The 17,346-nt window shown below is 48.6% G+C and overlaps 1 protein-coding gene across 3 annotated transcripts; it reads right to left on the bottom strand.

Annotated features, from left to right (window-relative positions):
- Positions 1-2,902: 2,902 nt before the first annotated feature.
- On the bottom strand, positions 2,903-13,692 carry LOC123068355 (metal tolerance protein 7). Of its 3 annotated transcripts, none has more exons than XM_044490931.1 (5): positions 13,392-13,692; positions 4,368-4,486; positions 4,039-4,284; positions 3,634-3,945; positions 2,903-3,538 (listed from the first exon to the last, which is right to left on the bottom strand). In XM_044490931.1, the coding sequence occupies exons 1-5, from the start codon at positions 13,507-13,509 to the stop codon at positions 3,194-3,196; spliced, it is 1,140 nt and encodes a 379-aa protein (XP_044346866.1). In that variant the 5' UTR covers positions 13,510-13,692; the 3' UTR covers positions 2,903-3,193. The 3 variants fall into 3 exon arrangements, with proteins under 3 accessions (XP_044346866.1, XP_044346865.1, XP_044346864.1); XM_044490930.1 differs by lacking the exon at positions 13,392-13,692 and adding an exon at positions 9,567-9,847; XM_044490929.1 differs by lacking the exon at positions 13,392-13,692 and adding an exon at positions 7,142-7,442.
- Between the last annotated feature and the right edge of the window lie 3,654 nt (positions 13,693-17,346).

Below are 17,346 nucleotides of genomic sequence, written 5' to 3'. Positions count from 1 at the left end.
GAGGTAAATACGCTAGTGGTGCTTTAACTTGCCACGGATATTCACTTTAGTGCCTGAACTTGAAAAATACATCTAACTAGTTCTAAAACTTGGCACGAACGTATAAATACGGTGCTAATCACATCTGTAGACGTAAAGTGCATCCACGTGGCACCGTATATGGATGATGTGGCCCTGACATAGTGTGGGGCCCAACTGTAGCTGGAAAACATAATTATTACTTGAGTACTATATACAACTCTGTGACTAGTGGGCCCACTTGTCAGTACATTAGAAAAATTAATATGAAGAATGAAAAAGTGCAACAAACAGGAATCGAACAAGCAACCGGATGACTGCCCAGCTAGTTGCACTGGCCACTATACCAAACATGTACTTATTATTTTTAAAATAATGTGTGCAACATGGCCACTGGCTGTAGTCAATTTATGTACATAAGAGTTTATTTGTTTAAGTACATAATATGTGAGGGACTTTTTTTGTCAACAAAATATGTTGGTTGGAGTGGCTGGCGCATGCATCGCACAAGGCGCAGGTAGTATGTTCGATTCATGTAGTGCAGATTTTTATGTTAATTTTCCTAATTACTGAGAGGCGGCCCACTACTCGTAGAGTATAGTGCTTAAGCATTTTTGTTTTCGGAACTACGAATGGGCCCCGCGCCATGTTAGTGACACATCAGCCATATACATTGCCACATCGATGCATATTATGTCTACAGACAGCGTTACCACCGTATTTACCCGTTCGTGTCAAGTTGTAGAACCAGTTCGATGTATTTTTCAAGTTTAGGCACCAAAATAAACATCCATGTCAAGTTCAAGCACCACCGGTGTATTTACCTCTTCTAGACAATACATACTACCTACACTCGGCTGTGGAGTGATAAATAGAGAAAGCCACACGGACGACCTTTCTTACAGGTCGCAATTGTTGTTCTACCGGCTAGTACTTACTTGGAAGCAATAGACAGAGACAGAGGTACATACAACATTTCAGCTTCGTCTACAGGCAGGAAGTGGAGGTGAGATCAGACGTCGGCCTTGTGCTCCGGGCGGTGCGTGAACTCGAAGTCGACGTGGACGAAGGCGCGCTCCACCTCCGGCAGCTGCTCCAGCTTCTCCTGCAGCGCCTCCCCGATGTCGTGCGCCTGGATGAGCGGCATGTCGCCGGGGAGCACCACGTCCACCTCCACGAAGTAGTGCGTCCCGAAGGTGTATGCCCTCACGGTGTCGATGTGCCGGATATCCTCGTGGTGGTTCCAGATGAGGTACGTGAGCTTGGTCAGGTACTCCGCCGGCGCCGACCTCCCGATCAGCGTGCCTACGTTCTCCAGCACCGTTCTCGCCCACGTCGTGATCGTGTACAGCGCGATCTGCATGCATTTGATTACGTTGATTACGTTGATTACGTTGGACAGGTTGATCGCCTCTCGCCCTCGACAGGTTGAGTCCGCAAGCCACATCCCCTTCCATTACGTACATGCGTCGAACGCAAAACCCACCTACTAACTCTAGTCTTCACATCGTTCCTTGTTTGACTCGCTGGGTCCGCAAATCATCAAGCGCGCACGGAGGGAGTAATTTGCTGCTCCTCTTCTAATCTATGGGACTATATATGAAAGAGTTGCTTGCTATTGTGCTTCTCTGATGACGCTTTCTCAACAAGTTTTATCACCATCGTTGGGCATCCACATTGTTAGCAACACAATAATGTTTCTCCAGGAATCATTTGCACTTAGTAATATTTCTGTTCATATTATATGATGATATGCTTCATATGCTTTCCTTTTGTGATCATTGTTGTAGTTTGCGCGGGCTCGGTGTGGATTACATCGGCCTTTACCAAATACATTGGCCTGACCGATTAGTGCAATGAATTCATTCCATGCCAGAGGCTGCAACTGTCATGTCGTGCATCCTGGAGTCCTAATACAACTCATGCTTGCCCTGCAGTTATGTTCCCATGTTTATAGAGATGGAATACTACAACCTAAGCTGCGAGTACGCGCTGTAAGGATAGAACAACTAGATGCACTTGGAAAATCTCGTGTAATTGGTGTTGTACTGTAAAAATGTACTCCCTATAAAAAGTTTACAGAGGGAGTATATTCTATGGCTACATCGAATTGCACACAATGATAACCCTTTCTTCCGAAGAACCCTTTCTGGTGTTTGTACCTTCAATGTGAGTTATAACATGTTGTACCTTGCCATTAAATATTTATACTACTCCCTCCGTTTCTTTTTAGTTTGCATATAAGATTTGGTGAAAGTCAAACTTTGTAAAATTTGACTAGCTTTATAGGAAAAGATATCAACATTCACGCTATGAAATTAATATGTATTAGATATATGACAAAATTAATTTTCATAACATATAACTTTAGTATTTTAGATGTTGATGTTTTTTCTATAAAGTTAGTCAAACTTTACAAAGTTTGACTTTGACCAAATCTTATATGCAGACTAAAAAGAAATGAAGGGAGTACTTATGTTCCATATTCACCCTAAAACTTCTCTAAAGCTACTAAACTTTTTCATGTTTTCTGAAGCTACCATGTATCCCCTTGCCTAAACTTTGATTGTAGACTGATGTGCCATTAACGACGGTGTCGAGTTTGTAATGGCGAGTGGAGATAGTGGTGAAGAAGACGAAGAAGAAGGGTGATTTATAAAATTAAGCAAAAGTTGGCAACATTGTTTAATGTGCACGAGGATCTTAGAGATATACAGGTTTCACATGATTCGTTATGTCCGTTGCAACACACAGTCAATTAACTAGTATTAGAAGAAGAAAAAAGGTACTCCGGATTAATTGACGCGGTCTCTTAGCCCAAAAACAATTACTTTGATGCAACCCAAAAATCATAATATTAGAAAAAAAAAGGTATAGTACTCCCTTCGATCCGAATTAATTGATGTGATCTCTATACTACTACAATGTTCAGGTAGTTGTGATAAATAACAAGGCGACATGACCTTTCATGCCATAGACGTTATACAAGTGCCTACAAGCTAGTACTAGTACTTTCCAAGCGGCGTAAGAGATTTTAAGTGAAAAAGGCATGGCAATAGAAGAAGGAAAAAACAGGGCATGCACACAAATACATTCTCCATTCCATACTCGTACCGGAGATCACATACTCCTACAATACAATGCATGATTCAGGAGAAGACCCTGCACGATGAGATCAGACGTCGGCCTTGTGCTCCGGGCGGTGCGTGAACTCGAAGTCGACGTGGACGAAGGCGCGCTCCACCTCCGGCAGCTGCTCCAGCTTCTCCTGCAGCGCCTCCCCGATGTCGTGCGCCTGGCTGAGCGGCATGTCGCCGGGGAGCACCACGTCCACCTCCACGAAGTAGTGCGTCCCGAAGGTGTATGCCCTCACGGTGTCGATGTGCCGGATCTCCTCGTGGTGGTTCCATATCAGGTAGGTGAGCTTGGTCAGGTACTCCGCCGGCGCCGACCTCCCGATCAGCGTGCCCACGTTCTCCAGCACCGTCCGTGCCCACGTCGTGATCGTGTACAGCGCGATCTGCATGCATGCAACGCCATCGACCGATCATCACCAACCCTAGTTCATTCATACATGTAAATCTGTAGTAGTAGTAGATGATCACAAGTATTTACCAGTATGGCGCCGACGGGGTCCATCCACCACTTGAACTTGACGGCGAGCAGCGCGCTGACGAGGCCGACGGAGTTGGTGATGACGTCGAAGAAGTGGTCCTGCGCGTACGCCCGGACGATCTCGTTCTTGAAGGTCCGGCAGTAGAGCATGAGGAAGAACTTGACGACGGCCACCGACGACATGCTGCCCACCATCCACATCTCCTTCCAGGTGTCGAACGTGGTGTGCTCCTGCGTCACCAGCTCCCGCCCCGACTCGATCAGCACCTGGAACCCCAGGCACCCCATCACCGACGCGAAAACTACGATGCCCTGCCACAATGTCAGCAACTCTAACCATCAGTCATCAACATGCACAATGCAAAAACATGGTTGGAGTGCATGACGAACATCATATGTGTATACCACTGGCTGCATGCGCCTCTTGCCGATCGGGTAGCTGTACTTGTTGGGCTTCTTCATGGCGTGCGCCGTGAACCAGAGGATGAACCCCGACAGGAGGTCCAGCAGCGAGTCCAGCGTCGACGCGATCACCGCCATCGACCTCGTCTCGAATGAGGCCACGACTTTCCCGACGAACAGGACCAGGTTGATTACGTTCGACAGGTTGATCGCCAGCCTCTCGCCCTTGGCCAGTTGCCGCAGCTCTTCCTGGTTAAGAGAAGAGTGAGGACTAGTACTAGATAGGTAGGTACGTATACTAGGGAAAGCTGATTCTGGATTTGTACGAGTACCTCGGTAGGAGCACTGTTCTGATCCAAGCAGCCGAGCTCATTCATGCTCTCCATCTCGCTGAAATCCTTCAGAAGACTCTCCTGCTTCTCGTAGTACTTTGCTATTTTCCTTTGTTTCCCTGAGATGCATAACTTTGTTGTCAGAAGGAACATTGAAAGGCTAACTTGACACTTGATTGACGCTTGATCAAACTTGACCTTGAATTCAGTGATACGTACTCCCTCCGTCCGGAAATACTTGTCATCAAGATGAATAAAAGGGAATGTATCTAGATGTATATTAGTTCTAGATACATTCCTTTTAATCCATTTTGGTGACAATAGGGACAATAAAACATCTATGGTCTCCAACATGCTTAGGGATCCTTGGTCAAGTGATTCTCATTCAAGGTAATAGTGAAGGTCAAGGGGGTAGTTTCCCGGCAAATCCTATTTCTACGCTCTATGCGAATAATAACCCAAATCGCAGTCACGAGCACTCACATAAAAAATGAATAGTTTCTTAATGGATTATTATTTTTCATAAATACGTGGACATTTTTGGAACATGGGAACAATTTTTTTAGCCATTATTAATTCAGTAATATATGAATGTTTCCATTATTATTACTTTTTGACAAAATTGTCAACTTTATTAATAAAACATATACTCCCTCCGTCCGGAAATACTTGTCATCGAAATGAATAAAAGGGGATGTATCTAGACATATTTTAGTTCTAGATACGTCTCTTTTTATCCATTTTGATGACAAGTATTTTCGGACGGAGGGGGTATGTTTTATCAAAAAAAGATAATGGGTTGTACAGTAACTGGCCCATATTATTCGACAAAGAATAAATTTTATTGACTCCTAATGAAGCATCAAGGGGATACATACACAACGAGTACACACCCGTCCTCTACATAACTAGGATGCATATAACCAACACCAATACATGCAAAAAAAACGACAAAGAGCAAAGTTAGAAAAGACCAAAGCTATGCCTATGCGAGGAAAAAAACAGGCGACCAAAACAGTGATAGACAAAATTCAAAAAAAAAAACAGTGATAGACAAACTACAGTAGGACCATATCCGCACCAACTATCTCTTGACAGGACAAAGACATCATGAAAGGTTCTTCAAAAGCAACTGGCCCATATAAGAGGGCTTGAAGTGATTTGACTTAGGGAAGAAAATGAAGCGGAATTTTTCTTGATTTTTCGAGAAACGCAAAAAGGGAGAGGAAATATGAAGGTAACGGAACGGAAACAGATTTTTTTATGCGGAAATAAAAACAGAAACGGAACGGATTTTTTCTGGTGAAACAACATTTTGTTTCCATAAATACAGAACTTTCCGCTATTTCATGACTCATGTGGCCCAGATCATCGAAAAGCGGTCTAGTCATGTAAATTGAAATAGTTTGTTGGTTTGCTTGTGTTTTTCTCAATTATTCAAGAGGTCTTTTAGTTCCTGCGAATTTCCAATTTTGTATCTAATTTAGCTCATATCAGTTTCAGGTACTATATGAGTTTGTATCTGTTTCGAGGCTTTCTGTATTCATTCCTAGTTCTCGAAAAGAAAAATATGAGAACAAATATTGCAGCGCTCAGTTTTGTCCGTTTCCACTCTGCTCTCATCCATATAATTTCGATGTTATTCTTCGGCGAAATGAGAGAATAGGAGTACTCGTAGTTTCCATCCGATGAAGAATTGTCCTAGGCAGCTGGATTTCCCTTGCTAGATACAACGCTCTTCCTCTAGCTTTCCCCTTCCTTTCGGCCCACCAACTCTTCGTTCTCCCTTCATTGCTTTTTCCTCATATATCCAGTTAATAATGCAATGGGTTGCTTAATATTGGTCCATTATCATCTTAAAAAGGGATATGCTACTCTAGTGTCGAGTCATTTGCACTGACAATTTGTTGCAAATGGTGACTCTACCACTCACGCACTAGTGGAACAGAGTTAGACCCAACCGACAAATTAAACAATGTTACTAACCTAATAATGTGATCGATCAGCACTGTCACGGAAACATTAGAAAACAAGCTAGCGTCATCACGGTTTTCGCACCCATAATAGCCCATGCTGCATGACGAGCTGGATTTTTCTTCTTCTTTTAGGATGTTGCATCGAACTTGCCTGCTTACATTTGCCGCTCCTATTTGGTTTTCGTTCTTGAAATGGACAATGGGCATGGCAAGGTATGGAAAGAAGGGAATAAGATGCGCTCCAACAGCATCTCTTACTAATCTGGAAATGTTGCCTAAACAAACAAATGCTCTAACGGCCGGGGTTCTAAAGAAAAGCACGCGCGCACACACAAGCACGATCTCTTGTTCTACTTCCGGATCAAAGTAGCAAGAAAAAGACGTGCTTCAAATATGTATAGCCGCAAATAAGGTCTCCTACAAAGTTGTACTAAAGCTGCGACACTTACTGGGGATCGGAGGAGGCACTAATTTACTTAAAATCTGCACCGCTAACTCTAAGACGTTTAGTCTCTTCTTCGTTGAGCAGCCGTCCATTTGAGTGGGCATGGTTGCTTCTTGTGCTAGCGCGCTACTCCCTGAGACCTGACCAAGAGGCCGTTGTAGGATGTCGCGACCCGTGCGCGGGAAAAGCATCGGTACCAGTAGAAAAATGAAGGATGGTATCGAATCGATCGAGTGCATGGTGCGTGCAAAGGTATTGGGGATCATATCAGCAAACTCACGGAGCAGAGTACGCACGCAGCTAGCGAGCGAGCTACCAAGAAGAACACGGCGAGAGAGGAGCGGGAGACGCACCGTGGGACGGGCAAGCGGCGCCAAAGAGCCTGGAGAAGAAGGGCGGCCGCCGGTGCAGCCGCTCCGGGGCGCGCAGGGCGTCGCTGCTGCCCATGCGCAGCCTCCACGACTCCGCCGGCGGCTCCGGCTCCCCCTCCTCGCGCCCGCCCGCCGTCGCCATGCGCGCGCTGACAGGTTCCTCGAGAGGTCACGTACGGGACTGGCTGGCTAAATCTTCCGTGCCTCTTCTCTTCTTACTACTCGTGGCACGTAACAACTTCCCCTACTTAAGTGCCGAGCCATGGATCCGCGCCGACTAGTTTCTTGGTGTCTCGGTCGCTTTTCCCTCCCACTAGTCCGCGCGCGTCCGGGTCGTGTCGTGTCGTGTCGTGTCGTGCTCGCACCTGTTGCCGGCTCGCCGTGGACGGTGACAAGAAAAGCAGAAGGAAGCATATCCTACTCTCCTACTCCTGTCACGTGCTGGTCTAGCTAAACATGGCGACACGGCCATACCACCAACTGCTTTCGCGTAAGCAAAAGCAAATCCATCTTCTTCCGGTACTCGTAATTAAAGAGACTTTCGGCGTAGGTTCTGGTGTCGATCAAGTCGGCGACGCCGAGTTGACGACTAACCACTCTGCCTTCTCCCTCCTGGCTATTAATTAACCACTCCGTTATGTACTGGTTTAACCTTGTGTGTAGCGTTGCTACCACTTACTTTTGGCCATTTGGGGGCTAGCTGGTACTCCCTCCGTCTAGGTGAGTAAGTCATCTTAGGTTGTGCACCGTGACCAAGGAGGAGGAGAAAACGAGAGTACACAGAATCTTGACGCCGGTGGTGAAAGTGATGGAATATCTCCCCAACTTTGCGACGGCTCCATCGAGCATATATGGCATTTTTTGAAACATGCCACATTTTTTCTGGACATTATTAATTCAGTAATGTAAGAATGTTTTCACCATTCTATTTGTTTTTGACGAATTATTTCAAATTAAAAGTGATAAATAATATGTTTCCCCAAACTAAAAAATAAATTAGATAGCAGACTGTACAGTAAATGGCCCATATAAGAGGCCCTGAGGAGATTTGGCTGTTATTCTTCGCCTAATCGAGAGAATTGACTCGCTCATAGTTTCCTTCGCATGACAAATTTGTCAGGCGAACTGCACATAGCTCAGTTTGCTGGGTTCCGTGTGGTGGAACCTTCCCATCAGAGCCCCAAGTCCTAGACTTGGCCCGGATGGCTGTATTTTTCAGGATTTATTTCAGGCATGCCGACAGTATTCGTTCAATGATATGTCGACCATATTCTATTTGTTTCCATGTGGTGGCTCCATCAATATGAAGATCTGCCGGACTAATCTATCGAAGATGCTCTTAGGGGTAGGATTAGCGGGTGTGTGGTCACAGGGGTGAGTGTGTGCGTGTTTATGAGCGTCTGCATTCCGCATGTTTCTAAAAAAAGACAAATAGTCCTAGGCTGCTGGATTTCCCTTGCTAGAGGCAACATTATTCCTCTGGCTTTCCCCTCCCTTTGGTCCACCAATCCTTCGTTCTCCCTCCATTGCTGATTTCCTCATACCCAGTCAATAATGCAATATGTTGCTTAATATTGGTCCAATGGTTTTTTGCCTGCTTATTCTGCTTATTCTGCTCCTTTTTCTTGTTCGTAACTGAACCGTGTGGTTTTCGTTCTTAAAACGGACAATGGCCATGGCCGGGTACGGTAAGAAAGGAATAAGATGCGCTCCAACAGCTGGAAGCTCTCCTGTTAATCTGGAAATAATGCCTAAATAATGCTCCAACAGCCGAAGGTCTCATGACTTGGGATAACTCTACTTCCCGCTCAAAGTACTCCATCCGTCCGGAAATACTTGTTATTAAAATGAACAAAAATAATGTATCTAGAACTAAAATACATCTAGATACATCCCTTTTTGTCCATTTTAATGACAAGTATTTCCGGACGGAGGGAGTAATAAGAACCAGATGTGCTATGAAGATGTAAGATCTCCTAGAGTAGTGATCTGAAAGTAATGATGAAAGATGTAAGGGCCTCGTTTCCGTTGTGCTGTGACAGTTATGACTCGGTAGCAAGCAAACCAGCTTAATGGACGTTATTATTTCTAGAGCTTGCCAGTACTCCCTCCTTCTGGAAATACTTGTCATTGAAATGGATGTATCTAGGTGTATTTTAGTTCTAGATACATCAATTTTCATCTATTTTAATGACAAGTAATTCCGGACGGAGGGAGTAGTAAGCAGAAGGCGAACGCTGTAAAATTCGCGACCCGTGCGTGGGAAAAGCATCAGTGCTCACGGAGCAGAGGAGGTTGGTCGTAGTCACACATCACGTGCATGCCAGCAAACTCACGAAGCAGAGTACGCACGCAGCTAAGCTAGCTACCAAGAAGAACAAGGCGAGAGAGGAGCGGGTAAACGCACCGTCCGACGGGCAGGCGGCGCCGAAGAGCCTGGAGAAGAAAGGTGGCCGCCGGTCCGGGGCGCGCATGGTGTCGCTGCTGCCCATGCGCAGCCTCCACGACGCCGCCGCCGGCGGCTCCGGCTCCCCCTCCTCGCGCCCGCCCGCCGTCGACATGCTCCGCTAGCTCCGCGCGCGTCTCCGGTGCAGGTCGATCGTTCAAGACAGACAGGTTCGTCGAGTCGAGAGATCACGGGGACCAAAACCTTGCTATTGCCGCTTACGGCCTTGTGGAGCCGACCAGACGCAACGTCCCGCACTTAAGCGCCGGCCAGCTGCTTCCTGCTCTCTCGTCTCGAAGGCTTTCCAAGTCCGCGTCGGGCGGTCGGGTTCGTGTCAAGTCGTGCTCCTACGTAGTACTTTATTTTTATTTTTTTGAGGGAACGTGCTCCTACGTAGTACTAGTACTACTTTCCAGCCCAACGCCGCACACAAACGGAAAGGAGGCCTACTCCGGTGACGCGCTAGCCAGACCTGACGACACGGCCACACCAGCTTTCGGGCAAGCAAAGCAAAGCAAATCTATGGAATCGGTCCCGGGTTAAAGAGCCTTTCGGGCGGCGGCCCGGCGTACGTACGTACGTGGTGGACGGCGACACGTACCGCGGTCAGGTCGACGATGCCAAGTTGCCGACTCCGGCGAGGTGCGCGCGCGACGCGGGTCTCAGCCACTTCGCTCTCTTTCCCCCTCCTGGCTACTGCTGGCTGCCATGACGGCTCGACGAGGCGATGGCGCCAAGACACAGACAGACCCGTGGTTGCCGGGTGCACGCAACGTAACGGGGTGGGTGCACCGTGGTTCACGAGCCTTGCCGCTTTCCAACCCAAGTCCGACGGAAAGATGCACACTCCTGGCACGCGGCGGACATGGCACGGCGACGCGGCTGTGTGGCCTTTTCTGGCAAGCGAAGCTATCTAGCCATCGATCTGGTGCAAAAGGACACCTCCGTGCACCGGCGTGCGTGCGTGGCAGACGGTGACGGCTACCGTCGTTCGATCGATCGGGGTCGACGATGCCAGGTTGCCAACTGCGGCGACCGGCGAGGCGAGCGCGACGCGAGTCTCCGAAAGGCAATGGAAGCAAAGCAATCTATGTATCTGGTAGTGGTAACTTTGATCGATGAGGTCGACGATGCCAAGTTGCCGGCTACGGCGAGCGCGTGCGCCACTGCGCGACGCGCGCACGAGTCGTGCCGGGACGGCACGGCGAGCCAATGACGCCAACACTCGTGGTTGGTGGGTACACGTAAAGGGGCACGCCATGGCGGTCCACGAGTTTTGCCGCTCTAGAATTCTTTTTCAGCTAAAGTCCTAGTCACCTTTCAAGGTATTTTCAGACAGACAGAAGGCTGAGTGGCCAGTGGCAACATGCATCCATAAAAGTTATTTACCCTAAACCATCACACTTGAAGTTAGGATAACAACTTGGTATCATATTTAAACCTGGGCACAAAAGACCATCGGTTCTGCGCCTAATGCGAAACGCGAAGCACTGATACCTAAATTTGGTCACGAACACAACGAAACTGACTGATGGGGCCCGCCTGCCGGTCGACGTGGCATGCCTATCTGGATAATTCGCTAAGGTGGACGTAGGTCCCATCTGTCATCCTCACGCACCTCCTTCATCATCCCTGTCTTTCTCTCTCTCCCCGACAAGCAACGCAGAGGATGCCGCCAGTGGCCAAGCTCAGGCTGGACCCATGCCTCCACCGCCATGGTCGGCCACCACGGTCGTCCTCGTCGGCAGCCTGACGAGCCATCCTTCCTCAGCCATCAACCTCCTCCTCCCGTCCAGGCCGCTGCGGCAATGCGTGCCTCGCCCCAAGAAACACAACTCGAGCCGCTTGCTTGCCGGCCACCGACCGCGATGTGGCGCCCGCGACCCTGCAACTCGGGATCTGGCACCCAGGACCCCGCTATCGTCTGCATCGGCCGTCGGCGTCCGCACCATGCGGCACCCACGTTCGCATTGAAGCGGCATGGATCAGCCGTCTTGTGATGCTGATCTGACCGACATGAATGTAGGTAAGCAGCCGTTCGATCACGTCCGCTTTAAGCGACATTGAATATGTGACAAAGCTTCTAAACAAGAACTCGTGAAGAGGGTTTTGAGTGGGATCGCAATGTTGAAGGCCTACGGATGTTCGGACTCATGCAAACCTCCTGTCGATTTACCTTCGGTTCACCGGAATTCGGACGTGTGGATCAATCCATAGACATCAGCAAGCGACTCAGCATGGTGTCGAGTTGCTCACATGTGGACGCAATGACACGCGCTCGATCTATGTGTTGCTCTCCATCAGGCTATGCATTAGTTTTTTTCTTTCTCTTTTGTATGTTGTGTCATTTGACTGAGACTTGATTGGAATCCTTCCGTAAAAAGAAAGAGAGACTGAGACCTAACCAAACCCTTAAGTTATAACCACACACGCATATCCACGTCCGTCCTTGTGATCATCACGCAATTAAGCACGCAAAAAGGATTCCACGGACCACAGCCCTTGTTCATGTCATCAGTTAGCAAAAAACTATTGTAGGGTGGCTCACCCTCGTACAACACGACAATGCCAGCACGCTTCATCATCAGGAGAACAAGGGAAAAAAATGCAGTTTAATTATTTAGACCAGGCTCCGGCATGCATGCATGCATGCATGGCGCCCAGTTGTGAGCAAGTGACTCTGCATGCGCCACACGTAGACGGCATGACAGGTCAGACTGCCGCGCTCGATGGATGTGTTGCTTTCCATCAGGTCACGCGTTTCAGGATTTCTTCTATAAACGAGGGAAAAAGTCTAAATTAAACTTTAAATTTGTAGGCGAAAGCTAAATGAAACCCTGAACTCTAAATTCCTGAAATCAGCCCACCAAACTCTCGGATCCCGGTCTATTTTGAACCTTGACAGGATTTAGTTGGGATTCGCTGAATTGGGCCGGCCCATTAGCGCGCACACACACATATAGATGTTGTATATCCTCCTTGTGATCATCAAGCAATTAATTAGAGTAAGCAGGGGAAAAGAACTCGTTCCACGGGCGACAAGATATTCCCTTGTTCATGTCATTTATCAAAAGAAAATAGTGTGGCTCACTCTCGTACGACACGACAAGACCGGAATTCATCAGTTCAAACGGCTTGAGGAGAACAAGGAAATTATTCTACAATTGCTTTTGGAGGGCTGTTTCATTGTTGTTTTTAGAAGAGGAGGAATAGAAAATAGGGCCAGGAAACTTCGTATGCAGCTTTCTGTTGGACTTGCCTACGTCACAATGATTGCAAGTTTGGAACCGGGCGGAACCGAAGGACGAGCAGGGCGTCCGGCCGGCGGTGGCAACGAGCGTGGACGCCACTGAGTGACCATGAGCGTCGCTCGGTGCACGCACGGTTGGTGGGACGAAATGGCGGCAGCAGCAGCAGCATCGTCAGGCAGCACTAGTTGTTGTTATATCTAATCGTGATCTTATCTTGCAAAAGTTAACTGCGGCCAGTTAAAAGCAATACGACTCGTGTTGCAAATCTGTAAGAGGTGGTACTACGTGCAGCTCTTCTCACTTGGTTCCAAAAAGAACCAGGCCGATTAACGTGAAGAGTGGGGCGAGATATATACAGCGGCCAGCGTGCAACCAAGAGGAAATGGCAACGGAACAGCAGCAGCGCGCAGCAAAATCAATCTGTATTTCAAATGGACGGCAGAAGCAGCACATACATGGATCATGCGCGGAATGGTAACACAACAGAGGAGCAAACGCTGCAATGGAAGGAAGAAAGAGGAAGCATGAATCATACCGTGGCCACGCATGAAGACGCGGCTGGCGAAGGGCGGCGGCTCCTTGGGCCGCTCCGGCATCCGGAACTGGAGGTCGCTGACGTTGAGCCGCCACGCCGCCGCCTGCTCCTTCCCCATGCCAGACGACGGACCACAACACCGAACGAGATCGACGCCGGGGCCGGCGGAGGGAGACCGACTGATCTTGCTTCTTGCTAGCGGTGTGCAGCGCAATGCATGCGACCACGCAATGCAACCGCACACGACTCGCAGGATGGTGGTGGTGGAGGGATTCCCTTCCGATCGTGTTGGTTCCGACTTATGAGAGCCCGCAGAGGCCACAAGGAGCCAGGGCAGGGACGGGGAGAGAGAGGCAGAGGAGAAAGTGTGGAGCGGTTGCGACCTCTCCTGTCTCCTCGTGATGACCCGCGGTGACGAGCGTGAGCCTGACGGACGGACGGGCGTGTTGGTTCGGCTCTTGCACCTGTCGTCTGTCTCCCTCCGTGGATGAGTGAGTGACCGTGATCGTGATCGGATGGCGCGCCGTTGGGCCGGTGCACGGAACCCGGGCGTCCGAGTGGGGGATGATGACGACGCGCGCGGCTGGGGTTGGAACTTGTCACTTTTTGTTCTTACTACTACAAAGCTTTTGGCACTTGTCACTTTGCATACGTGCATGCGCGTAGACAGGAGTGGCCGTTGTCGCTTTGTTTTGGGCTGCTCGCCTGCAGGCAGGCAGGCATGCGTGCATGCATGCCGCCCCGCCGCGCCGCGCAAAACGTTTTCTTAACATCTAAGAATGTGATGACAAAAAAAGTTAGGAAAAAAAAACCAGTGTTGTAATGTCATGCCCATTTGAATGGATGTTGTTCATTATTTGGCTGCATAGCATTAAAAGTAGGACGGCGATAACTGCCACATGTGTGGCATCTAGGGGTATGTGCCGCACGCCCCGTGTGGCATTGACACAGGCTCGCCCGCACGAGCACGTCCGGGTGCACCCCACCACGGCCCGCACGTTTGGTGTGTGGCGCGATCACCCGCACGAGCACGTCCGGGCGAGCGACCACGCGGCCCGCACGACACGTCTCGGCCGTCGCCCCTCTCCCGCCTGCGAGCCACACGCCCCGCGTGGCAGTAACCATGCGTCCCGCCGCGATTGCCATGGTCCCGCCGTGATTGCCATGGTTCGTTTAACTGCAGTTGCCATGTCTGACAATTATAGTTGTCATGGTTGCTCAATTGCAGTTGCCATCTCAAGTGCCGGATGCCATTTTTGGGCAACTGCAGCTGTTGCCATGTATGGTCTGGTCTATTACAGTTGTCATAGTTTGAAAAAATTTAGGAGTTGCCACCTATTAACACTAGACAGTTGCCATGTAGCACTACAAAAACATGACAAAAAACATGCTCGGGTAAAGAGAGAGTTGTCATCTGCTTACAAGCACACTAGGGCAATTGCCATGTACCCTGCAAAAACACGTGGCAACTGATAGCTTTTGTTGTGTGGGAGAGGAGACGGACATGTGGGCGACGGTGGTATCTTTAGGAGTTGCCACCTACTAACACAAGACAGTTGCCATGTAGGGTAAAGAGGGAGTTGTCATCTGCTTACAAGCACACTAGGGCAATTGCCATATACCCTGCAAAAACACGTGGCAACTGATAGCTTTTGTTGTGTGGGAGAGGATACGGACATGTGGGCGACGGTGGTATCTTTAGGAGTTGCCACCTACTAACACTAGACAGTTGCCATGTAGCACTACAAAAACATGCTCGGGTAAACAGAGAGTTGTCATCTGCTTACAAGCACACTAGGGCAATTGCCATATACCCTGCAAAAACACGTGGCAACTGGTAGCTTTTGTTGTGTGGGAGAGGAGACGGACATGTGGGCGACGGTGGTATCTTTAGGAGTTGCCACCTACTAACACTAGACAGTTGCCATGTAGCACTACAAAAACATGCTCGGGTAAAGAGAGAGTTGTCATCTGCTTACAAGTACACTAGGGCAATTGCCATGTACCCTGCAAAAACACGTGGCAACTGATAGCTTTTGTTGTGTGGGAGAGGAGACGGACATGTGGGCGACGGTGGTATCTTTAGGAGTTGCCACCTACTAACACTAGACAGTAGCCATGTAGCACTACAAAAACATGCTCGGGTAAACAGAGAGTTGTCATCTGCTTACAAGCACACTAGGGCAATTGCCATATACCCTGCAAAAACACGTGGCAACTGATAGCTTTTGTTGTGTGGGAGAGGAGACGGACATGTGGGCGACGGTGGTATCTTTAGGAGTTGTCACCTACTAACACTAGACAGTTGCCATGTAGCACTACAAAAACATGCTCGGTAAAGAGAGAGTTGTCATCTGCTTACAAGCACACTAGGGCAATTGCCATGTACCCTGCAAAAACACGTGGCAACTGATAGTTTTTGTTGTGTGGGAGAGGAGACGGACATGTGGGCGACGGTGGTATCTTTAGGAGTTGCCACCTACTAACACTAGACAGTAGCCATGTAGCACTACAAAAACATGCTCGGGTAAAGAGAGAGTTGTCATCTGCTTACAAGCACACTAGGGCAATTGCCATATACCCTGCAAAAACACGTGGCAACTGATAGCTTTTGTTGTGTGGGAGAGGAGACGGACATGTGGGCGACGGTGGTATCTTTAGGAGTTGCCACCTACTAACACTAGACAGTTGCCACGTAGCACTACAAAAACATGCTCGGTAAAGAGAGAGTTGCCATCTGCTTACAAGCACACTAGGGCAATTGCCATGTACCCTGCAAAAACACGTGGCAACTGATAGCTTTTGTTGTGTGGGAGAGGAGACGGACATGTGGGCGACGGTGGTATCTTTAGGAGTTGCCACCTACTAACACTAGATAGTTGCCATGTAGCACTACAAAAAAATGCTCGGGTAAAGAGAGAGTTGCCATCTGCTTACAAGCACACTAGGGCAATTGTCATGTACCCTGCGAAAACACGTGGCAACTGATAGCTTTTGTTGTGTGGGAGAGGAGGCGGAAATGTGGGCGACGGTGGTATCTTTAGGGTTGCCACCTACTAACACTAGACAGTTGCCATGTAGCACTACAAAAACATGCTCGGGTAAAGAGAGAGTTGCCATCTGCTTACAAGCACACTAGGGCAATTGCCATGTACCCTGCAAAAACACGTGGCAACTAATAGCTTTTGTTGTGTGGGAGAGGAGACGAACATGTGGACGACGGTGGTATCTTTAGGAGTTGCCACCTACTAACACTAGACAGTTGCCATGTAGCACTACAAAAACATGCTCGGGTAAAGAGAGAGTTGCCATCTGCTTACAAGCACACTAGGGCAATTGCCATGTACCCTGCAAAAACACGTGGCAACTAATAGCTTTTGTTGTGTGGGAGAGGAGACGAACATGTGGACGACGGTGGTATCTTTAGGAGTTGCCACCTACTAACACTAGACAGTTGCCATGTAGCACTACAAAAACATGCTCGGGTAAAGAAAGAGTTGTCATCTGCTTACAAGCACACTAGGGCAATTGCCATGTACCCTGCAAAAACACGTGGCAACTGATAGCTTTTGTTGTGTGGGAAAGGAGACGGACATGTGGGCAATGGTGGTATCTTTACGAGTTGCCACCTACTAACACTAGACAGTTGCCATGTAGCACTACAAAAACATGCTCGGGTAAAGAGAGAGTTGCCATCTGCTTACAAGCACACTAGGGCAATTGCCATGTACCCTGCAAAAACACGTGGCAACTGATAGCTTTTGTTGTGTGGGAGAGGAGACGGACATGTGGGCGACGGTGGTATCTTTAGGAGTTGCCATCTACTAACACTAGACAGTTGCCATGTAGCACTACAAAAACATGCTCGGGTAAAGAGAGAGTTGTCATCTGCTTACAAGCACACTAGGGCAATTGCCATGTACCCTGCAAAAACACGTGGCAACTGATAGCTTTT

The sequence above is a fragment of the Triticum aestivum genome, chromosome 3B (assembly GCF_018294505.1).
Source record: "Triticum aestivum cultivar Chinese Spring chromosome 3B, IWGSC CS RefSeq v2.1, whole genome shotgun sequence".
NCBI classification, from domain to species: Eukaryota; Viridiplantae; Streptophyta; class Magnoliopsida; order Poales; family Poaceae; genus Triticum; species Triticum aestivum.
The sequence above is the reverse complement of the archived record's forward strand: the minus strand, read 5'-3'. Positions and strand labels throughout refer to the sequence as shown.

Bases quoted from the DNA above. Each gene is read 5' to 3' on its own strand.
- LOC123068355 (XM_044490929.1), bottom strand. From the start codon at position 7,301: ATGGCGACGGCGGGCGGGCGCGAGGAGGGGGAGCCGGAGCCGCCGGCG. The intron at 4,285-4,367 runs GTACTCGTACAA...TCTCTTAACCAG, and splicing joins AGAACAGTGCTCCTACCGAG to GAAGAGCTGCGGCAACTGGC. The intron at 3,946-4,038 runs GTATACACATAT...ACATTGTGGCAG, and splicing joins AGAGGCGCATGCAGCCAGTG to GGCATCGTAGTTTTCGCGTC.